At 41.2% G+C, this 24,928-nt stretch overlaps 2 protein-coding genes across 2 annotated transcripts in view; both read left to right on the plus strand.

Annotated features, from left to right (window-relative positions):
- Window positions 1-5,292: 5,292 nt before the first annotated feature.
- Window positions 5,293-12,061, plus strand: LOC135508099 (eukaryotic translation initiation factor 4E-like). Its single transcript, XM_064928043.1, has 7 exons — window positions 5,293-5,392; window positions 6,114-6,220; window positions 9,338-9,433; window positions 9,610-9,673; window positions 9,858-9,971; window positions 10,134-10,273; window positions 10,494-12,061. Exons 1-7 carry the CDS (start codon window positions 5,375-5,377, stop codon window positions 10,606-10,608), a joined length of 654 nt encoding a protein of 217 aa, XP_064784115.1. The 5' UTR covers window positions 5,293-5,374; the 3' UTR covers window positions 10,609-12,061.
- Window positions 12,062-15,755: 3,694 nt separating this feature from the next.
- Window positions 15,756-24,928, plus strand: part of LOC135508100 (leucine-rich repeat and immunoglobulin-like domain-containing nogo receptor-interacting protein 2) — a 42,272-nt gene continuing 33,099 nt past the window's right edge. Inside the window, exon 1 of the mRNA XM_064928045.1 lies at window positions 15,756-16,243. The gene's annotated coding sequence lies outside the window, so the exon portion shown is untranslated. The remainder of the gene's footprint in view (window positions 16,244-24,928) is intronic.

Genomic DNA, 24,928 nt, shown 5'->3' on the forward strand with positions numbered 1-24,928 from the left:
TGGAAAGTTGTCCTTTGGTCTGGAGTCCAAATTGGAGATTTTTGGTTCCAACCGCCGTGTCTTTGTGAGACGCGGTGTGGGTGAACGGATGATCTCTGTATGTGTATTTCCCACAGTAAAGCATGGAGGAGGAGGTGTTATGGTGTGGTGGGTTACTGGTGACACTGTGATTTGTTTCGAATTCAAGGTGCACTCAACCAGCATGGCTACCACATCATTCTGCAGCGATACGCCATCCCATCTGGTTTGGGCTTAGTGAGAGTATCATTTGTTTTTCAACAGGATAATGACCCAACACACCTCCAGGCTGTGTAAGGGCTATTTTACCCAAGAATGAGAGTGATTGAGTGTTGCATCAGGTGAACTGGTCTCCACAATCCCCTGACCTCAACCAAATTGATAAGGTTTGGGATGAGTCGGACCGCAGAGTGAAGGAAAAGCAGCCAACAAATACTCAGCATATGTGGGAACTCCTTCAAGACTGTTGGAAAAGCATTCCAGGTGAAGCTGGTTGAGAGAAGTTTGCAAAGCTGTTATCAAGGCAAAGGGTGACTATTTGAAGAATATCAAATATAAAATATATTATGATTTGTTATATTATGATTTGTTTTTGGGTTACTAAAATCAAAGTTTACTTGTCAAGTGCACCGAATACCTTACAGTGAAATGCTTACTTGCAAGTCCTAACCAACAGTGCAATTTTTTATAAAAACATAGGTATTAGGTAAACAATAGATAAGTAAAGAAAGAAAAAAAACTAAAATGACAATTAAAATAACAGTAGCGAGGCTATATAAAGGTGGTACCGGTACATTGTCAATGTGTGGGGGCACCAGTTAATCGGACTAATTGAGGTAATATGTACAGTTGAAATCGGAATTTTACACACACTTATGTTGGAGTCATTAAAACTCATGTTTCAAATACTCCACAAATGTCTTATTCACAAACTAGTTTTGGCAAGTTGGTTAGGACATCTACTTTGTGCATGACACAAGTCATTTTTCCAACAATTGTTTACAGAGAGATTATTTCACTTATAATTTATTGTATCACAATTCCAGTGGGTCAGAAGTTAACATTCACCAAATTGACTGTGACTTTAAACAGCTTAGAAAATTCCAGAAAATGATGTCATGGCTGTAGAAGCTTCTGATAAGTCAATTGGAGGTGTACCTGTGGATGTATTTCAAGGCCTACCTTCAAACTCTTTGTTTGACATCATGGGAAATCAAAAGAAATCAGCCGAGGTCCACAATTTTTGATGAAGTCTGGTTCATCCTTGGAAGCATATTTGCAAATGCCTGAAGGTACCACGATCATCTGTACAAACAATAGTACGCAAGTATAAACACCATGCAGCCGTCATACCACTCAAGAAGGAGACATGTTCTGTCTCCTAGAGATGAACATACCGTGGTGCGAAAAGTGCAAATCAATCCCAGAACAACAGCAAATGACCTTGTGAAGATGCTGGAGGAAACAGGTACAAAAGTATCTATATCCACATTAAAACTAGTTCTATATCGACATAACCTGAAAGGCCGCTCAGCAAGGAAGAAGCCACTGCTCCAAAACCACCATAAAAAATCTAGACAACGGTTTGCAACTGCACATGGGCACAAAGATTGTACTTTTTGGAGAAATGTTCTCTGGTCTGATGAATCAAAAATAGAACTGTTTGGCCATAATGACCATCGTTATGTTTGGAGGAAAAGGGGTGAGGCTTGCAAGCCGAAGAACACCATCCCAACCATGAAGCACGGGGGTGGCAGAATCATGTTGTGGGGGTGGTTTGCTGCAGGAGTGCAAAAGAGCTGAGGGATGAGGTAAGTAAGTTGGATGGGCTATTTACAGATGGGCTGTGTACAGCTGCAGCGATCGGTAAGCTGCTCAGATAGCTGTTGCTGAAAGGTAGTGAGGGAGATATAAGTCTCCAACTTCAACTTTACTTACCCTAAAGCCACCTGACCTGCACCTGTGCATCACTAGTGACCACCTTGGCTGGTTATTTTGTAGGCCGAAATTAAGTGTATTTGTGTGTGTACAATAAAGCTGTGTATTATTGACTGAGAGCACAAGTCATGTAATTTCTGATTAGTTACACAATAAAAGTATGCTTATTATCTATTTTTTATTATCTTCTTTGATGATTATCCCATCAGTTGAGGATGCCTGGTCATTCTTTAAAAGTAACTTCCTCACCATCTTAGATAAACATGCTCCGTTCAAAAAAATGCAGAACTAAGAACAGATATAGCCCTTGGTTCACTCCAGACCTGACTGCCCTCGACCAGCACAAAAACATCCTGTGGCGGACTGCAATAGCATCGAATAGTCCCCGCGATATGCAACTGTTCAGGGAAATCAGGAACCAATACACGCAGTCAGTCAGGAAAGCAAAGGCCAGCTCTTTCAAGCAGAAATTTGCATCCTGTAGTTCTAACTCCAAAAAGTTCTGGGACACTGGAAAGTCCATGGAGAACAAGAGCACCTCCTGTCAGCTGCCCACTGCACTGAGGCTAGGTAACACAGTCACCGCCGATAAATCCATGATAATCGACAACTTCAATAAGCATTTCTCAACGGCTGGCCATGCCTTCCTCCTGGCTACTCCAACCTCGGCCAACAGCTCCATCCTGCCCTGCCTAAGGTCTTCGAAAGCCAAGTCAACAAACAGATCACCATCTCGAATCCCACCATACCTTCTCCGCTGTGCAATCTGGTTTCCGAGCCGGTCACGGGTGCACCTCAGCCACGCTCAAGGTACTAAACAATATCATAACCGCCATCGATAAAAGACAGTACTGTGAAGCCGTCTTCATCGACCTGGCCAAGGCTTTCGACTCTGTCAATCACCATATTCTTATCGGCAGACTCAGTAGCCTTGGTTTTTCTAATGACTGCCTTGCCTGGTTCACCAACTACTTTGCAGACAGAGTTCAGTGTGTCAAATCGGAGGGCATGTTGTCCGGTCCTCTGGCAGTCTCTATGGGGGTGCCACAGGGTTCAATTCTCGGGCCGACTCTTTTCTCTGTATATCTCAATGATGTTGCTCTTGCTGCGGGCGATTCCCTGATCCACCTCTACGCAGACGACACCATTCTGTATACTTCTGGCCCTTCCTTGGACACTGTGCTATCTAACCTCTAAACGAGCTTCAATGCCATACAACACTCCTTCCGTGGCCTCCAACTGCTCTTAAACGCTAGTAAAACCAAAATGCATGCTTTTCAACCGTTCGCTGCCTGCACCCGCACGCCCGACTAGCATCACCACCCTGGATGGTTCCGACCTAGAATATGTGGACATCAATAAGTACCTAGGTGTCTGGCTAGAATGTAAACTCTCCTTCCAGACTCATATCAAACATCTCCAATCTAAAATCAAATCTAGAGTCGGCTTTCTATTCCGCAACAAAACCTCCTTCACTCATGCCGCCAAACTTACCCTAGTAAAACTGACTTCGGCGATGTCAGCTACAAAATAGCTTCCAATACTCTCCTCAGCAAACTGGATGCAGTTTATCACAGTGCCATCCGTTTTGTTACTAAAGCACCTTATACCACCCACCACTGCGACCTGTATGCTCTAGTTGGCTGGCCCTCGCTACATATTCATCGCCAGACCCACTGGCTCCGGGTCATCTACAAGTCATTGCTAGGTAAAACTCCGCCTTATCTCAGTTCACTGGTCACGATGGCAATACCCACCCGTAGCACGCGCTCCAGCAGGTGTATCTCACTGATCATCCCTAAAGCCAACACCTCATTTGGCCGCCTTTCCTTCAAGTTCTCTGCTGCCTGTAACTGGAACAAATTGCAAAAATCGCTGAAGTTGGAGACTTTTATCTCCCTCACCAACTTTAAACATCTGCTATCTGAGCAGCTAACCGATCGCTGCAGCTGTACATAGTCCATCAGTAAATAGCCCACCCAATTTACCTACCTCATCCCCATACTGTTTTTATTTATTTACTTTTCTGCTCTTTTGCACACCAGTATTGCTACCTGCACATGACCATCTGATCATTTATCACTCCTGTGTTAATCTACAAAATTGTAATTATTCGCCTACCTCCTCATGCCCTTTGCACACAATGTATATAGACTCTTTTTTTCTTTATTTTTTACTGTGTTATTGACCTGTTTATTGTTTACTCCATGTGTAACTGTGTTGTTGTCTGTTCACACTGCTATGCTTTATCTTGGCCAGGACGCAGTTGTAAATGGGAACTTGTTTTCAACTAGCCTACCTGGTTAAATAAAGGTTAAATTTAAAATATATATATATATATATATATTGTATTGCTTGTTTAATTCACAATTACAGAAATAAATGTAACTTTGAGTTGTCTCGAGATGGCTATACATATTCATGGTACGAGGCTAATAGCATGGCATCTCTGCATTAAATGCAGGCGGTAGTGGGCAACAACCTCATCGAATATTCAAAAGAAGATTACAATAATGAGATGTATCCACCAATCCAAAGAAAGGATAGGCGGGAGCTAGACATTTCGCCTTGCCGCTTTGGGAATAACGATTCTCAGTGTTAGGGCAGAGACTGAGATATGTATCTTGTCAGTATATCCATAATCTTTCGCGCTAATAAATGTATTTAAAAAATTGAAGGCAGTCGGGGGAAGGGAAGACCATTCTCGCCAATGCGAAGGGCAGATAATGCGTTTGAACAACAGGCACAATGGTTTCCACTAGTTACCCCAGCCACAACGTCATACTGTCTCTTATCGCTGCAAATATTTACGGCTGGGATTAGGCATAAAATTAGCACTGTAGGTAAAATTAGGGTTAGGTTTAAAATCACATTTACGAAGTTAAATTGTAGAAATACACTTGGATTATGACTTTGTGGCTGTGGTAACGAGTGTCAACTAGGCAAAACTCCGATATAAAGTATTTTTTCTCAGTTGCTGGGGTGTCACGTGTACTACTTTTATCAGTACACTCGTCACAACCTAATAATTACTCAACTTCTATTGATCAAATAAGCTACACGTGGCAAATAAACCATTCAAATTGTGTTTACCAAATTCGACACTCATCAACCTCCATAAAAAAACTCGTCGCTTTGGTGAGCAAAAAAACCGCCACCTGCTGGAGAAGACAGATTTAGGTATCTCTAGTTACCACAGCCACAAAGTCAAAATTGGCTATATAGTAGGCAATCAAAAAATATTTTTGGCCTTAGTTTAAGGTTAGGTTTAAAATCACGTTTTAAGAACATACATGTAAGAAATAGGCTTGGTTTATGACTTTGTGGCTGTGGTAACTAGTGACGACCGTTATCCCTCTCTCTTCGCTCTTCCTCTCTGGTCCAATGAATTTCAACGTTCTACACCGAGACTCATAAGATGGCGACCGCGGAACCGGTGAGTACCTTTACCGAAAAAAATATTTTATAACGTTATTGGAATCCGTTGTCCAATATACATTGTTATCCAGCATGTAATATTAATAGCTCGAATCTAATAAATTCGAAGGAAATGCATTTTACATGGTTGTATTTTCGGATATTCTTGCCCTTGTAGAAACTTTTTGTGCCACGACCCAAGCAGTGCAAAGACAACTGAGAGGGGAATGTACACTAGCTATGTGAATCGCCTACTATAGCTAACTAACAACAAGTTCGGTAAATGTTGTCACAGCTGTTAAATTCGCTCGGTCGGGCATTTGCGCATACCTACATGTTAGTAGTACATTTCCAACATGATGCACTATAAATGGTATAATTAGCTAGTTGTCAACTTGGGCTTTCTTGGACTAGTCTGTTGCTTCCACTTTAGGCTAGCTAGCTAACTAGCTGCCAGACAGTTCACCAACTTGCCCAATCATTATGGCTGGTGCAATACATTTACGCACACCAGTATTTACACCAGTTCATTGATTTGAAATACTGTTGGACCATCTAGCCTATGTAAATAGTGTCTGGAAATGATGTTGCAAAAAACTAAAGTCCGATGTCATTACCTATACTCACGTTCAACCCAGCGTTGTATATAAAAACGAAAACAATCAAACTTACCAATGACCCAAGACATGGCAGTCCTGCAAGGTCATACTTCTTACTAATTTCAAGTTGTTTTCCACTAGGAAATAAATATAAATCCACCCCAACATGCTGAAGAAGGGGCAGAAGCAGAGACTGGTCAGGAGATCGTGAGCCCTGAGAGCTACATCAAACACCCCCTACAGAACAAGTAAGTTGACCCAGGCTACTGCTCGTTGATGACTATTACAGGCTGCTACTCTGTGTTAAGGAAAGTTTACCTGTGAAACTTTTTAATATATTTGAGATTCTTCAAAGTAGCCCCTAGAGGTCGACAGATTATGATTTTTCAACGCCGATACCGATTATTGGAGGACCAAAAAAGCCAATGCCGATTAATCGGCAAATATTTATTTATTTATAATAATGACAATTACAACAATACTGAATTAACACTTATTTTAACTTAATATAGTACATAAATAAAATCAATTTAGCCTCAAATAAATAATGAAACATGTTCAATTTGGTTTAAATAATGCAAAAACAAAGTGTTGGAGAAGAAAGTAAAAGTGCAATATGTGCCATGTAAAAAAGCTAACGTTTAAGTTCCTTGCTCAGAACATGAGAACATATGAAAGCTGGTGGTTCTTTTTAACATGAGTCTTCAATATTCCCAGGTAAGAAGTTTTAGGTTGTACTTATTATAGGAATTATAGGACTATTTCTCTCTATACCATTTGTATTTCATTAACCTTTTGACTATTGGATGTTCTTATAGGCACTTTAGTATTACCAGTGTAACAGTATAGTTTCCGTCCCTCTCCTCGCTCCTCCCTGGGCTTGAACCAGGAACACAACGACAACAGCCACCCTCGAAGCAGCGTTACCCATGCAAAGCAAGGGGAACAACCACTCCAAGTCTCAGAGCGAGTGACGTTTGAAACGCTATTAGCACGCACCACGCTAACTAGCTAGCCGTTTCACATCGGTTACACCAGCCTCATCTCAGGAGTTGATAGGCTTGAAGTCATAAACAGCGCAATACTCGACGCACACCGAAGAGCTTCTGGCAAAACGCACAAAAGTGCTGTTTGAATGAATTCTTACGAGCCTGCTGCTGCCTACCACCGCTCAGTCAGATACTTGTATGCTTGTATGCTCAGTCAGATTATCTGCAACGCAGGACACGCTAGATAACTACACATGGTTGATGATATTACTAGTTTAACTAGTGATTATGATTGATTGTTTTTTATAAGATACGTTTAATGCCAGCTAGCAACTTACCTTGGCTTACTGCATTCGCGTAACAGGCAGACTTTTTGTGGAGTGCAACGAGAGTGAGGCAGGTGGCTAGAGCGTTGGACAAGTTAACTGTAAGGTTGCAAGATTGGATCCCCCGAGCTGACAATGTGAAAATCTGTCGTTCTGCCCCTGAACGAGGCAGTTAACCCACCGTTCCTAGCCCGTCATTGAAAATAAGAATGTGTTCTTAACTGACTTCCCTAGTTAAATAAAGGAGTAAAAAAAATGGCCAAATCGGTGTCCAAAAATACCAATTTCCAATTGTTATGAAAACTTGAAATCGGCCTTAATTAATTGGCCATTCTGATTAATCGGTCGACCTCAAGTAGCCACCCTTTGCCTTGTTGACAGCTTTGCACACTCTTGGTATTCTCTCAACCAGCTTCATCGTGGTATACAGAAGATAGCCCTATTTGGTGAATGACCAAGTCCATATTATGAATGCATTTCAATTAACTTGTGTGCCTTGTTAATTTGTGGAATTTCTTTCCTCAATGCGTTTGAGCCAAACAGTTGTTGTGACAAGGTAGGGGTGGTATACAGAAGATAGCCCTATTTGGTAAATGACCAAGTCCATATTATGACAAGAACAGCTCAAATAAGCAAAGAGAAACCACAGTCCATCATGACTAAGACATGAAGGTCAGCCAATGTGGAACATTTCAAGAACTTTTAACGTTTCTTCAAGAGCAATCGCAAAAACCATCACACACTATGATGAAACTGGCTGTCATGAGGACCGCCACAGGAAAGGAAGACCCAGAGTTACCTCTGCTGCAGAGGATAAGTTCATTAGAGTTAACTGCACTTCAGATGCAGTCCAATAAATGCTTCAGAGTTCAAGTAACAGACCCATCTCAACAAACTTTTCAGAGGAGACTGCCGTGAATCAAGCCTTCATGGTTGAATTGCTGCAAAGAAACCACTACTAAAGGACACCAAAGAGACTTGCTTCGATCAAGAAACACTAGCAATGGACATTAGACAGGTGGAAATCTGTCATTTGGTCTGATGAGTCCAAATTCTAGACTTTTGGTTCCAACCACTGTGTTTTTGTGAGATGAAGAGTAGGTGAACAGATGATGGACGAAGAGGTGTGGGGGTGCTTTGCTGGTGACACTCAGTGATTTTATTTAGATTTCAGAATTCAAGACACACTTAACCAGCATGGCTACCACAGCATTCTGCAGCGATACAGCATCCTATCTGGTTTGCGCTTAGTGGGACTATCATTTGTTTTTCAACAGGACATTAACCCAACACACCGCCAGGCTGTGTAAGGGCTATTTGACCAAGAAGGAGAGTGATGGAGTGCTGCATCAGATGACCTGGCCTCCACAATCACCCGACCTCTACCCAATTGAGATGGTTTTGGGATGAGTTGGACTGCAGAGTGAAGGAAAAGCAGCCAATAAATACTCCTCATATGTGGGAACTCCAAGACTGTTGGAAAAGCTTTCCTCATTAAGCTGGTTGAGAGAATGCCAAAAATGTGTGCAAATCTGTCATCAAGGCAAAGGGGGGCAACTTTGAAGAATCTAAAATATATTTTGATTTGTTTAACACTTTCTTTAGGTACTACATGATTCCTTATGTGTTACTTCATAGTTTTGATGTCTTCACTCTTATTCTACAATGTAGAAAATAGTCAAAATAAAGAAAAACCAATGAATGAGTAGGTGGGTCCACAGTTTTGACTGGTACTGTATATACAGTGTGCGACTCACTTTATTGTTATAGCTAATAAGTGTTCATAACACAAGCTGGGTCTGTCTGTGATTACCAACTATGCATTTCACTTTGTAACTGCAGTCAAGCTCAATTGAACTGCCTAAGGATTTGACATTGAATGAATATGGCACAAAGCAGTGAACCATGTGTCAATCCCCCCCCCCCCCCATCATCCATAACTTCCTAATTTGCTTTGAGGCTTATGGGCTGTTGATTACGTTTGTTTACCAGCCGTTTAATTAGTCAGTGTTTACTTTATGTAAATCCCATTTCTGTTTTGCCCCAACAGATGGTCTCTCTGGTTCTTCAAAAATGATAAGACCAAAACATGGCAGGCAAACCTCCGCCTCATCTCGAAGTTTGACACGGTTGAAGATTTCTGGGCGTAAGTATCAATAAGACTAAAGTTAGTTTTTTGATGACATGGATTGAATGAGTATGAAAAGGTTAATTGGAGATTATACCAACATGTCTTCTTTCATCATCTTGATCGCTTTCAGTTCCTTTCCAATATACTGCAATTGTGTGTGTTGTACTAAGAAAATTATCTTGTCATTTCAGTCTGTATAATCATATTCAGTTGTCAAGCAATCTGATATCTGGATGCGACTACTCCCTCTTTAAGGTAGGTTTGTGGCATTTCAAAAAGCGAACAAGGAAGCCATTTTATTCCATGTAACTTCATGGTATCTTTGCAACTAAGCCTAATTGTAAAGTGTGCCTGGAAGGAAATTGTTCAGGACTATTCAGCCATGGCATTTTCTCCTGTGGTTTTAAACCAAGTAAAGCTGTCTCCTCTGGTGTGACAGGATGGCATTGAGCCCATGTGGGAGGATGAGCGAAACAAGCAAGGAGGGCGTTGGCTGATTACGCTCAACAAGCAGCAGAGGAGACAAGACCTGGACCGCTTCTGGCTCGAAACAGTGAGTTAGTGTGGGTATATGTCTTAGTGTGTGTGCGTGGACTTTTTGGAATGAAATACAGCCTCAAGCTTCTACCTGTGTAGCTGGATTAAGGAATTCTGTGATGCCACTGAAATGTTAATGTATGGTTCCATATTTTTTACGGGCACATCACCTGTCCAGCTTCTCTGCCTCGTTGGGGAGGCTTTCGATGACTATAGTGATGAAGTGTGTGGCGCAGTAGTCAATATTCGCACTAAAGGAGACAAAATCGCCATTTGGACCGCAGACTTCGACAACAGGGAAGCCGTAACACACATAGGGTAAGTTGGATCAATTTGAAGTCAATGTTTCTTAGTGTAGTTAGCGTTCCAACTTTGCTCTTGCTTTATAAAACAGACTCCGCAGGAAAATGTATTGACTTACTAAAGAGTCTTAGTATTTCAAAATTATTTTGCCTTTGGTTAAATTACTAAGATCAATACATTTTTAACATTTATTTTGCTACCACCTCCCGTCTCATTGCCCTGTGTGTGTCAACAGGAGAGTCTATAAGGAGCGCTTGGGAATCCCCATGAAGATGACCATTGGCTACCAGTCCCACTCTGACACCGCCACAAAGAGCGGCTCCACCACCAAAAACAAGTTTGTTGTCTGAAAATGAACCGTGTGCCTTGTTTTGTTTGGTCTACTTTTCATTGTGGGTAGGTTATACTTACTTAATATAGCAATGGCTGCGTGACGAAATCTGGGAAAAATTCATGACTATATACCAAAGATTCGACAGAAACAGCCCTAGACCTGTGAACACAGCAAAAACTTTATTAACAGGACACACTACTTTCTCTGGAACCCCCCCCCCCATGCACACACACACACCTGCCAATGCTATTAATTCACATGTCATAGCCATGCAGGTGAACATGCAAACCTCAAAATGCAAATGAAGACTGTTCATAGTAGGAAATGTAAGATGTTCTGAGTGTTCTTATAAAGAAAATTATTTTTTTGGATTTATTTAATGGCAGGGAATTCATTTGAAATGCAAAAATAAAACATTTCTCAAGTGCCCTTGTATACAGCATTGTAATTGCTGTAATCCTTAATGATGTTACACTTTTTTAATTTATTATACCAATTTGCTTTTTAGCATTTTTTAAAACTTGTTCTGTGCTATGGCCTTAAAGGTGATTTGTTTTTGTAATTTTTCTTTTTTTTAATGCTAAATGACATGTTATAGAATATCCTTGTTTTTGAGAAACTTACCCAAACCAGCAAATCACTTCTTCATCCTTGTGTAGTTTAGGGGCCCTTCTATAACATGCCATTTACATCAAAAATAGGGATTTGGTTGTAAAAAAAAAAAAAAAAAATACTTCTCCTTTGAACCTCAAGCGCATGTAATCAAGCCTTTCTGATAATTTCATAACTCAATTAGTCTTTGTTAACTACATGATTAAAACTTTGGTTTTGCAATTCGGTAAAAGCTGTTTTTATATTATGGAATACTTTTTGCAACTTGTAATTTGTACATTCCTTGTTAGAAATGGTTTGATATTTGACTTAGTGATGCTGTATTGCAATATATATACATTTATTAGTGATTGGTTTTGAGCTTCTGCCAGCAATGGAAACACAGCACGAATGAGTCTTTAAATAATGTTTTTCTGTGACTTCAGATCATTTTTAATTATATAATATGGGCCTAATAATATACCATGTCAACCCCAGGAAACAATCTAACTTTCTATGCCACTTGTATTGCCATAGCTAGTTGGTCTGCCCCTGTCACCCCTAGAGACCTAATGTAGAGCTGAATAATGTTTAAAGCAATATTATAGTAGCTACACCTACAGAATCACCTGTTGTGGCATTTCATGAAAGCCTACAACCCATGACAATGTCATGACACCAAATTAGAGCGCTCAAATACTTACCATTTCATGGCTCATAAAAGTATGAGTTGCCATTATGCCAGGCATGTTTCATTCTTTTGGCCAAACACAAGTGCTACCAGTTACTTTCATAACTGCTGTTCAACATTCATACATTATAAAATGCATTTGGGTATTTTATTCCCAATTCATAAATAAACTGAGCTTTGCACTTCAGTTTCAAGTATTATCCAATTGCTTTACTGTTAAGGTCAGTAATTCACTCATCTGAATGAAGTCACCAAGTTTCATCTCCTTTTCTTCCATCTAGAGGGTGCTATGTACAACCAATCTTTGTATAGGTGCTTATTTGATCAATCAGTATGGGACCTTGATTGTCAATTCTCTGCAGACCAGCATCAACTAGATCCACTGCATACAACTAGATCTAAAAAATGAATGCCTGATCTAGTGATAACAGGTGACTAGAAAATTGCATGCACAGTGGGTCTTTTCCAGAGGTGTTATTTTGAAATGTAGACATTGAATCAGACATAAAGAAGTCCAACAAAAACAAACCCTTAACAGTAAAACTTTATTTCAGGGGTACCTACGTAAGGAGTGCTTCATTTTTCAAGTTTTATTTAACCTTTATTTAACTAGGCAAGTCAGTTAAGAACACATTCTTATTTACAATGACGGCCTACCAAAAGGCCTCCTGCGGGGACGGAGACTGGGATTAAAAGTAAAATATAGGACAAAACACAACAACGTAGCATCAACACAACATGACAACAACATGGTAGCAACGCAACATGGCAGCAGCACAACATGGTACAAACATTATTGGGCACAAAGGGCAAGAAGGTAGAGACAACAATACATCACGCAAAGCAGCCACAACTGTCAGTCTGAGTGTCCATGATTGAGTCTTTGAATGAGGAGATTGAGATAAAACTGTCCAGTTTGAGTGTTTCTTGCAGCTCGTTCCAGTCGCTAGCTGCAGCGAACTGAAAAGACGAGCAACCCAGGGATGTTTGTGCTTTGGGGACCTTTTAACAGAATGTGACTGGCAGAACAGGTGATGTATGTGGAGGATGAGGGCTGCAGTAAATATCTCAGATAGGGGGGAGTGCGACCTAAGAGGGTTTTATAAATAAGCATCAAACAGTAGGTCTTGCGACTGGTATACAGAGATGACCAGTTTACAGAGGAGTATAGAGTGCAGTGATGTGTCCTATAAGGAGCATTAGTGGCAAATCTGATGGCCGAATGGTAAAGAACATCTAGCCGCTCGAGAGCACCCTTACCTGCTGATCTATAAATTACGTCTCCATAATCTAGCATGGGTAGGATGGGCATCTGAATCAGGGTTAGTTTGGTAGCTGGGTGAAAGAGGAGCGATTACAATAGGGGAAACAAAGTCTGGATTTAACTTTATGTGCTGAGAGAAGGACAGTGAACCGTCTAGCCATACTCCCAAGTACTTGTATGAGATGACTACATCAAGCTCTAAACCCTCAGAGGTAGTAATCACATCTGTGGGAGAGGGGCATTCTTCTTACCAAACCACATGACATTTGTTTTAGAGGGTTAGAAGAAGGTTAAGGGCAGAGAAAGCTTGTTAGACACTAAGAAAGCTTTGTTGTAGAGTATTTAACACAAAATCCGGGGAGGGGCCAGCTGAGTATAAGACTATCATTTGCAAAACATTTAATTTCAAGGGATCACCAAGATAATAATTCATTTATTACTCATATACAGCATTCCAAAGCAGTGCATAAACATTTAATACATCATAGTGCTATGGCATTGGCTCTCAGGACTGCAGATGTTAGCATACACACAGGAGACAAAGTCCTGTTTAAAGAGTTTACGTATCTATTCCTTTCTGTCCTTGTATTGTAGGCTGTAGTGGAGAGGATGACAGGTGATCAATTTCCAGAGGGTCTGGTCGGGGCTTTCATTTCACTCCCGTCAGGATCAATGGGAGAATTTGTTATATGGGATTATGGGAATGGAAAGGATAATCAGAGAACCACTTAAGGACTTTGTAAGGTTGTGTTCCAAGGTGCGAAGGATTTAGTTAAATGCGTTTGGTATAGAATTACAGTCAGGTCCATATTTACTGGCAGCCTTGATAAAGAAGAGCAAAAGAGACTGTATAAAATAAATAATATAAATATTGAGCTTTATTTATTTATTTTTTTAATTATTGTGAAATTATATTATTTTATACTAATACAATTGCTCAGAGAAAGACATTTTGTTTAACAAGTAATACATTTAAAAAATGAAAAAAGATAGGGGTCAAAATGATTGCCACTCATGTTTTCAATACTCCAGCACCCTCCCCTTGCGAGGATAACAACACTGAGCCTTTTTCTAAAATGTTTTGTGAGATTAGAGAACATGTTGGGAGGGATCTTAGACCATTCCTCCATACAGAATCTTTCCAGAATCTTGACTACCTTCATCTGTGTTTATGGACTCCCCTCTTCAATTCAAACCACAGGTTTTCAAAGTGGTTCAAGTCGGAAGACTGAGATGACCATTGCAAAATGTTGAATTTGTGGTCAATTTTACCGTAGGTGTGAGTTACTTTTCTGCATATGCTTCTGTTTTTCAACACCAAATCCACTACTGGTGTGCATGGCAAAATAGCATTATTTTCATGTCATCTGACCTTTGCATCGTTTGGAGTTTGATAAACGGCATTGGCACTTGAATTGGAACCAGTACTATGATCAGATGACATGAAAATAGAGCTCTTTGGCAAAGCACACCAGTGGTGAAGTGTACTCTATCCAAAAGGTAGAGGCAGATGTATGGCTCTGGTTAGAGGGTGCATGAGCCAAAAGAGAAGTGTGGAAAAAATACCTAACATCTGCAATCCTAATGGGGACCATAGGGGATAGGGCTCACCATTTAGGTTTATTAGATTCATTACTAGTGCAGCACTAGTTTACGGTGGGCATTATTAGAACTGCTCAGTTGGTTGGACGACCCCCATTGATCTGGCAACACCAGGGCACTGTTCAGTAATCTAATGGATGATTTATGCTCTGGATTCCATTACGACTGGATTTAATTATACTGCTTATTATGTTGTAGCATGGATGTTATTTCCTGAAATGGTACATTTGTTGAACTGCTAATTGTAGACCTACATTGATATGTTATGCCATTTTGAATAGAATTGCAAATCAGAATATGTTGTTTACTTGAAAATACTAGATGGTATTTACATTTAATTATTGAAAACAATAGAGGTTGTACACTAATTCTAGAAATGCTTGTGCCTGAATTATGGAACAGCTTAGATGTTTCCCACTGCACATTATGGAGTAACATTGATGTGTTATGCTTCCTACACAAAGCAGCATGGATGTCATGTCATAGTTCTGCCATTTCCTTAAGTCTAGAGCAGTGGGATGCTGCATCTATTTTGGTCTCCCTCTTCAGTCCTCTGTGTCAGCTGGCTCAGAGGGAGGCAGCAAAGGCGGTCTGTCACCGCGGGGAGAAGCAGAGGGCTAGCTACAGTAGGGTAGCTAACCCTTAGAGATGCTAGCCCCACAGGTACATGCTAATGAAGCAAGCAGAATCAATAGCACAGCTTTTCCACCCATATTTCACCTACTCCCTCTATTACCACAGCAATCATGACTCCTCTTTGTACCGTGCACATACTAGTCTCCAGAGATATAGTTAGAGGAGGATGTGTCCAAAAATAGGAAGGAAAGAGAGAAATTGAATTAAAGAGAGCGAGATGGAGAGGGGTAAAAGAGAAAGCCAGGGAGAAGTATAAAAAACCTTTTTGAGCAGATGTGTCAGAGAGAAGCTTAGAGGGAGAGAGAGAGAGGCTATGAAATAGAGAGGGGAGGAGTAAAAGCCCTCCCTGTAGGGTTTTCTTCACCCATTCAGAGCGCTGAGGTAGGGCTAGGGCTGATCACAGGTGATGAGCAAGAGTACAGTGAAGAGGGGGGAGGATCAGAAGAGCAAGGGGGATAACTGAACCGCTGCCGCGCCTCGACAAAGGAGCTCACACCAATGAAGAACCTTTCCATATTTCTCTCTTTCCCGTTCTCTCTTTCTCATCTCAGCTCATCCCCCCCTCAGTCGCCTGCCTGTTCCAGTGTTTTCACAGGGCTGTCGAGATGGCTCATTAGAATAGTGGGAGAAATTAGGAGTGCGAACGTGGGGAGGAAATGCACAGTAATCAAAGAGATAGTGAGATGAAAGTATATTGTTCCCATGAAGGGCAGAGTAGAAGGGGCTGTCACAAAGCGGATTGAGCGGGCACTCGGAAGCTGTGTGTGCGTGTTAGAGTAAGTCTGTGTGCGTGTGTCAGCTTGGCTGCGTGACCCTCAGTGAGCTAATCTGGAGTATGGATTTTGTAATGAGGAGCAGCACTTAAAGGTAAGAATCACCTCAAAATATACCTGTCACTGAGAATATGCCATATTATTAAGGAATTGTCTTTTTTTTCCAGAGGGGAGAATTCTTACCAACTGTACTCATGTTTCAAATCTGACATTTCTAATACAGGGAAGATTTGACTGAAATGATCCTTTCTCCAAAGTCTGTCTTCTATTGCGCATAGGCACTCTTTCAGAAGGAGAGAGTGAGGGTAGGAGATTTCATAATTTTCTTGTTGAAAACCCTCCTGAAAAGGCGTAGTCCTATTCTGTTGTGCATGGGTTATGTGGATAAGTGATATAGGGGCGAGTGGGAACTGTCTGGGTGAAGTGAAATGAGTGGATGAGGTACGTATATAAATTAGGTGGATGCTGTGTGTGAGATTATCAGTGGATTTGGGGAGTCTGGATGAAAGTGTGGTTGAGGTTGACAGAGCGGATAGCTCTGTTGATGAGGTGAGTTCTGTGGATATGTAACTGTTATAATCACATTATAAATCAGTGTATACGTGAGTAATAGTGGGGATAAGATTGAGGAGGAAATTAATGGATGAGGAGTACTGTATGGACGGAATAAATTGATGAAGTCTTTGGATGAGGTTGACGACATGGATGAGGTCTATGGATGAGGTGTGTGTGTATGAAAAGTACATTGAGGTTGAGATGAACTGGATGGGATGGGATGAATGAATGAAGTATGTGGATGATATGAACTGCTTTGTTGAGAAACATGGATGAAACATATGCAATTAATGAAAATTGCGGAAGAGGTGAAATGTATGGATGCGACTTATAGATGAGGGAGTCGGTTACCCACTGAGCTGTCCTGATGAGGTGAGGTTAGCGTATGAATTTCTTCTATGTGGATGAGTGCACTTTTGAAAGCTTGCAGATAAGGTGAGATATTGTGTGGCCGTAGCCCATCATGCAGACGAGTGCTCACGAAACCCATAACTTAATACACACATCTCCCCTGACCTTAAACATGAGCAAATCCTTCTGAATTATACATGAGCTATGCTACTGAAGAGGTCTCCAGGCTGGACCTACTGTCTGTCTATTCTGTCTGTCTGTCTGTTGGAGCTGCTAATGGAGGGAAGAGGAGCCCAGTTTCCAGTAAAGAGGCGTTACCGCTGCCCGCGCAGGGATATGAGAGAGTGTGTGAGGTGTTACCATGGCAACCTGTGGTAACGCCATGGCAGCAGCTATTCTTGCTGGGGTACAAACAGAAATAAAACAATTACATCACAACAAAATTGCAGCCTACATGATAAATAAACTAATACATCTTACAGGACATTACACTGAACAAAAACATAAACGCAAGATGCAATAATTTTGAAGATTTTACTGAGTTACAGTTGTAAGGAAATCAGTCAATTTAAATAAATTCATTAGGCCCTCATCTATGGATTTCGCAATACTTGTCACGACCGTCGTATGTATAATTGGACCAAGGCACAGCGTGAGTAGAGTTCCACATTTTAATGATAGCGAAACTTCCAAAACAACAAAGATATAATGATCGTGAAATACGTGGCGCACATAGGCACTCATACAAAACAAGATCCCCCATAGCAGGTGGGGAAAAAAGACACACTAAGTATAATCCCCAATTAGAGGTAACGATTATCAGCTGCCTCCAATTGGGAACCATACACACACACCAACATATAAATATAATACATAGAACCCCCCCTAGTCAAGCCCTGACCTATTACACCATAGAGAACCCAGAGGGCTCTCTATGGTCAGGGCATGACAATACTGGGAATACATATATGCATATGTTGGTCACAGTCACTTGGGCTCCTGAGTGGTCTAAGGCACTATATCTCAGCGCTAAAGGCAGCACTACAGATCCTGGTTTGATTCCAGGCTGTTTCACAACCGGCCCTGATTGGGAGTCCTGTAAGGCGGTGTACAATTGGCCTGATGTCGTTGGGGTAGGCCGTTGTTGTAAATAAGAATTTGTTCTTAACTGACTTGCCTATTTAAATAAATAAAAGATACCTTAAAAAATGAGGTCTGTGGATCAGAAAATCAGGCAGTCTCTGATGTGACCACCATTTATTTGCCTCATGCAGTGCGACACACCTCCTTCGCATAGCGTTGATCAGGCTGTTGATTGTGGCCTGTGGAATGTTGTCCCACTACTCTTCAATGGCTGTGCGAAGTTGCTGGATATTTGCGGGAGCTGGAACACGCTGTCGTATACTTCGATCAAGAGCATCCCAAACATGCTCAATGGGTGACATGTCTGGTGAGTATGCAGGCCATGGATGAACAGGGACATTTTCAGTTTCTAGGAATTGTGTACAGTTCCTTGCAACACAGGGTGATGGCGGCAGATGAATGGCACAACAATGGGCTTCAGGATCTCATCACAGTATTTCTGTGCATTCAAATTGCCATCGATAAAATGCAATTGTGTTCTTAGCTTATGCCTGCCCATGCCATAACCATATAGTTAAAGTGGAAATGATTGAGCCAATTGTAAGTTGGGGATGATTAGTTGGCCATCATGGTATGAGTTTCAGAATGGGAATTTAGCCGGGACACACCATAGTTAACACCCCTACTCTTACAATAACTGCCAAGGAATCTTTAGTGATTACAGAGAGTTCGAACACCTATTTAACATCCCATCCAAAAGACAGCACTCTACACAGGGCAATGTCCCCAATTACTTAATTGGTATATTTTATTTAAACTAGAGGAAATAGTGCTTCCAACTGGCCTTCCAACACCACTTCCAGCAGCATCTGGTCTCCCATCCAGGTACTGACCAGGACCAGCCCTGCTTAGCTTCAGAGGCAAGCCAGAATTGGGATGCAGGGTGATATGTTGCTGGCCGCTTTGTTCACACTGTCTACTATCTGCCCAGTACAGTTGAAACCTGGATTAATCCACGAAGAGCACAGTTCTCCAGCATGCCAGTGGCCATCGATTGTGAGCATTTTCTCAATGAAGTCTGCTACGACGCCGAACTGCAGTCAGGTCAAGACCCTGGTGAGGACAATGAGCACACAGATAAGTTTCCCTAAGACGGTTTCTGGTATTGGCATAAATTATTTGCTTGTGCAAATAATTGGCTGTTCTCAGACAATCCCGCAGGTGAAGAAGCATGATGTGGAGTTCCTGGGCTGCCGTGGTTACATGTGATCTGTGGTTGTGAGGCTGGTTGGATGTACTGCCAAATTCTATAAAACAACATTGGAGGCAGCTTATGGTAGAGAAATTAACATATAATGTTCTGGCAGCAGCTCGAGTGGACATTTCTGCAGTCAGCATGCCAATTGCACGCTCCCTCAAAACTTGAGACATCTGTGGCATTGTGTTGTGTGACAAAACAATGCACATTTTAGAGTGGCCATTTATTGTCCCCAGCACAAGGTGCACCTGTGTAATGATCATGCTGTTTATTCAGATTCTTGATATGCCACACCTGTCAGGTGTATTATCTTGGCAAGGGAGAAATGCTCGCTAACAGGGATGTAAACAAATTTGTGCACAACATTTGAGAGAAACAAGCTTTTTGTGAAGATGGAACATTTCTGGGATCTTATATTTCAGCTCATGAAACATGGGACCAACACTTTACATGTTGTATTTATATTTTGGTTCAGTTTACATTATTACTCTATTATTATACATTTACAATTGAACTTGTACAATACTACAATAATACAATATTACATTGTGTGTGTGTGTAGAGTAAGTGTGTATGAGTGTTTGTGTGCATGTCTCTTCACAGTTCGTGTGGTGCCATGAGGTGTTGTTTTATCTGTTTTTAAAATCTGATTTTACTGCTCACATGAGTTTCTTGATGTGGAAGAGAGTTGCATGTAGTCTTGGTTCTATGTAATACTGCGTGTTTCCCATAGTCTGTTCTGGACTTGGGGACTATGAAGAGACCTCTGGTCGTATGTCTTGTGGGGTATGCATGGGTGTCTGAGCTGTGTTAGCTGTTTGAACAAAAGGTTCACTGCTTTCACAATGTCAATACCTCACAAAGACATGTTTTCTCCCCTGAATCAGAGAGGAGCGGTGAGGAGAAGAGAACTATCTCTCGTGAGGGGCAATGAGCATATTGTTCTCTCGTTTAGCTCATATAGTTTGTTGTTCCACTCTTTGCAGCCATTTATTCAAGGGAAGCAGTTTATAAAGCTTTGTTTTGATAAAAGTTTACAGCCACATCAGACCAAGGATATGAGCTGAACACAAGGGAGTGGCAGATAGATCGGAATACTGATAACAGTCGTTAAACACTTGAGCATTTCCCTCTCTCGTACACTGAATATGGATGGTGTGCTACGTAGCACAGTTCTCTGAACGTAGTTGTGCCACTCATCTTCCTCTGAGGCAAGCTGGGGTGTTTGGTTGTTATTGGCGACTGGGTTTGTAGTTCTGACAGGGAGACGAGGCTCCTCTGTAGTGTCCTCAGTCTGGGATAATTAGAATTGCAGATGTAGTCTTCTGTAGGCGTTCGTTTCAACAAACTCAAGGTTTTCCTGTCTGCGGTGACTCAGAAACACTCTTGTGCAGATAATTCACAAGAGCAAGGGCATATTTGTACGCACAAAGGACCTATTTTGTTTCACACAGACAGGTACACTACCCATCGTACCACTGGCATCAATTGGACTGCAATGAAGCCTGAATTGGTACAGAATACCCACCGCAGAAACACACACACACACATACACACACACACTCACAACTGTATATGGAAGATATTTTCCAGTGCAATACAGTATTGTATAAGAACGCATAAAATGACAAACTTTCTGGAGGGTGCTTCCAGAGGCTCATGATTTCCCAGGTACTTGAATGTTGTCGTGAAATGTAAACTTCATCTTGAGGCTGTTCCTTTATAGCTTGGTGGTTCAGATCTGTTTGTACTCCTCCCAGCCATGTTTGTTGACTGTTACACCCAAGTAACATGCATGGCTTGGCAACGATAGACAGATTTAGCTATACAGACAGCACATAAAAATAGGACTAATGTTATGACATTAAAAATGAATGATGACACTAGTTTGCACCAGAGACTTCACTTGCCCTATAATGGTTGTGACCTCTTTTGGTTTACTTACTGTTTATTTGATCCGCGGGCTATATCAGGAAATAATTACTGTTGACACTTTTCTTTGAACCACCTGTGTGTAACACACTTTGAATACATTATCAACCATGGCTCTGTTTTTAGAGGATTGTGGTTAATTCAACATTTGTAGACATTATGATTATTTTACACAATGTTGAATACATTGAGTGTACAAAACATTAAGAACACTTTCCTAATATTGAGTTGCACTCCCCCTACTCCCCCTTGCCCTCAGAACAGCCCTAATTTGTCTGGGCGTGGACTCTACAAGGTGTCTAAAGCGTTCCACAGGGATACTGGGGCATGTTGACTCCAATGCTTCCCACAGTTCAATGTCCTTTGGGTGGTGGACCATTCTTGATACACACAAGAAACTGTTGAGCGTGAAAAACCCAGAAGCGTTGCAGTTCTTGACAAAAACCGGTGTGCCTGGCACCTACTACCATATTCCGTTCAAAGGCACTTAAATGTTCTATATTTCCCATTCACCCTCTGAATGGCACACATACACAATCCATGTCTCAGTTGTCTTAAGGCTTAAAAATCGTTCTTTAATCTGTTTTTTCCCGTTCATCTACACTGATTGAAGTGACATCAATAAGGGATTACAGCTCTCACCTGGATTCATCTGGTCAGTCTATGTCATGGAAAGAGCAGGTGTTCGTAATGATTTTTACAATCAGTGTACACGTTTGAAGAAAGACAAGTATACACTACCGTTCAAAAGTTTGGGGTCACTTAGAAATGTCCATGTTTATGAAAGAAAAGCACTTTTTTGTCCATTAAAATAACATAAAATTGATCAGAAATACAGTGTAGACACTGTTAATGTTGTAAATGACTATTGTATCTGGAAATGGCAGATTATTTTATGGAATAGCTACATAGGCGTACAGAGGCCCATTATCAGCAACCCTCACTCCTGTGTTCCAATCGCACGTTGTGTTAGCTAATCCAAGTTTATAATTTTAAAAGGCTAATTGATCATTAGAAAACCCATTTGCAATTATGTTAGCACAGCTGAAAACTATTGTCCTGATTAAAGAAGCAATAACATTGGCCTTCTTTAGACTAGTTGAATATCTGGAGCATCAGCATTTGTGGGTTCGATTACAGGCTCAAAATGGCCAGAAACAAAGAACTTTCTTTTAAAACGCATCAGTCTATTCTTGTTCTGAGAAATGAAGGCATGATGATCCATTACACATCATTTCTATTAGATGGGTCGCTGCATATTTTCAGGTCTTTCCAGAGATGTTAGATCGTGTTCAAGTCCGGGCTCCAGTGGGCCACTTAAGGACATTCAGTGACTTGTCCCAAAACCACTCCTGCGTTGTCTTGGCTGTGTGCTTAGGGTGGTTGTCCTGTTGGAGGGTGAACCTTTGCCCCAGTCTGAGGTCCTGAGCGCTCTGGAGCAGGTTTTCATTAAGGATCACTCTGTACTTCGCTCTGTTAATTTTCTTGCTCCGTTCATCTTTCTCTCAATCCTGACTAGTTTCGCAGTCCCTCCTGCTGAAAAACATCCCCACAGCATGATGCTGCCACCACCATGCTTCACCGTAGGGATGGTGCCAGGTTTCCTCCAGTCGTGACACTTGGCATTCAGGCCAAAGAGTTAAATTTTGGTTTCATCAGACCAAAGAATCTTGTTTCACCAAAGTCCTTTTGGTGACTTTTGGCAAACTCCTCATGGGCTGTCATGTGCCTTTTACTGAGGAGTGGCTTCTGTCTGGCCACTCTACCATAAAGGCCTGATTGGTGGAGTGATGCAGAGATGGTTGTCCTTCTGGAAGGTTCTCCTATCTCCACAGAGGAACTCTGGAGCTCTGTCAGAATGACCATCGGGTTCTTGGTCCCCTCCATGACCAATACCCTTCTCCCCCGTTGCTCAGTTTGGCCAGGCGGCCATCTCTAGGAAGTCTTGGTGGTTCCAAACATCTTCCATTGAAGACTAATGGAGGCTGCTGTGTTCTTGGGGACCTTCAATGCTGCAGACATCTCTTGGTACCCTTCCCCAGATCTGTGCATCGACACAATCCTGTCTCGGAGCTCTACGGACAATTCCTTCAACCTAATGGCTTGGTTTTTGCTCTGACATGCACTGTCAACTGTGGGACCTTATATAGACAGGTGTGTGCCTATCCAAATCATGTCCAATCAATTGAATTTACCACAGGTGGACTCCAATCAAGTTGTAGAAACATCTCTAAACATTTCTAAAAACCTGTTTTCGCTATGATATTTCGGGGTATAGTGTGTTGATTGATGAGGAATTGTTTTTATTTAATCCATTTTAGAATAAGGCTGTAAAGTAACAACATTTAGAAAAAGTCAAGGGGTCTACATACATTTCGAATGCACTGTATATATTAGTATTAGGCAGCTTGTTGTGCCGTGAGGTGTAATGGATCACGATGAACGGATATCAAAACCATCAGGCAAATGAACATTCAATGATAAGACCACCTATTTCCACAATCATCAGTCTTAATGACAGACACTGGCAACGTTACCATTAGGCAGAAGAGGCAATAGCATCATCAAATGAGCCTCATGAGCTGGGCATAATTATTACCTTGTATTAATAATATAACAAAAAATACAAATGAAATATGTAAATAATTTCTCCCCTTGAGGCCCCCACATCCTCCGCTCAAGGAATTTCATCATGGTAGCACATTTAGAGATAGATTTATAGCCATTCATGTTTGTCATAGATGGATAAGACTAATATGAGATGAAAGGCGAGTTCCTAACAAGTGCAGAAAGCCAAGCTAGAGCTCTGTGAGACGTTCACAGCGATGGGGGCAGGCGTCCTGATCAAGAGAAACCTTCATTTTCTCTAACACTAAACATACAAATGTGTATTTTACAGTTATAAGGAAGGTGAAATATTATAGTTAGTCGTTTTAAATCAAATCAAATCAAATTTTATTTGTCACATACACATGGTTAGCAGATGTTAATGCGAGTGTAGCGAAATGCTTGTGCTTCTAGTTCCGACAATGTAGTAATAACCAACAAGTAATCTAACTAACAATTCCTAATCTACTGTCTTATACACAGTGTAAGGGGATAAAGAATATGTACACAAGGATATATGAATGAGTGATGGTACAGAGCAGCATAGGCAAGATACAGTAGATGGTATCGAGTACAGTATATACATGTGAGATGAGTATGTAAACAAAGTGGCATAGTTAATGTGGCTAGTGATACATGTATTACATAAGGATGCAGTCGATGATATAGAGTACAGTATATACGTATGCATATGAGATGAATAATGTAGGGTAAGTAACATTATATAAGGTAGCATTGTTTAAAGTGGCTAGTGATATATTTACATCATTTCCCATCAATTCCCATTATTAAAGTGGCTGGAGTTGAGTCAGTGTCAGTGTGTAGGCAGCAGCCACTCAATGTTAGTGGTGGCTGTTTATCAGTCTGATGGCCTTGAGATAGAAGCTGTTTTTCAGTCTCTCGGTCCCAGCTTTGATGCACCTGTACTGACCTCGCCTTCTGGATGATAGCGGGGTGAACAGGCAGTGGCTCGGGTGGTAGATGTCCTTGATG

This window comes from Oncorhynchus masou, chromosome 21 (genome assembly GCF_036934945.1).
Source record: "Oncorhynchus masou masou isolate Uvic2021 chromosome 21, UVic_Omas_1.1, whole genome shotgun sequence".
Classification (NCBI taxonomy): domain Eukaryota; kingdom Metazoa; phylum Chordata; class Actinopteri; order Salmoniformes; family Salmonidae; genus Oncorhynchus; species Oncorhynchus masou.

Coding starts and splice junctions, on each gene's coding strand:
- LOC135508099 (XM_064928043.1), top strand. Junction 9,674..9,857: donor GCGACTACTCCCTCTTTAAG/GTAGGTTTGTGG, acceptor CTGGTGTGACAG/GATGGCATTGAGCCCATGTG. Junction 9,972..10,133: donor ACCGCTTCTGGCTCGAAACA/GTGAGTTAGTGT, acceptor TCACCTGTCCAG/CTTCTCTGCCTCGTTGGGGA.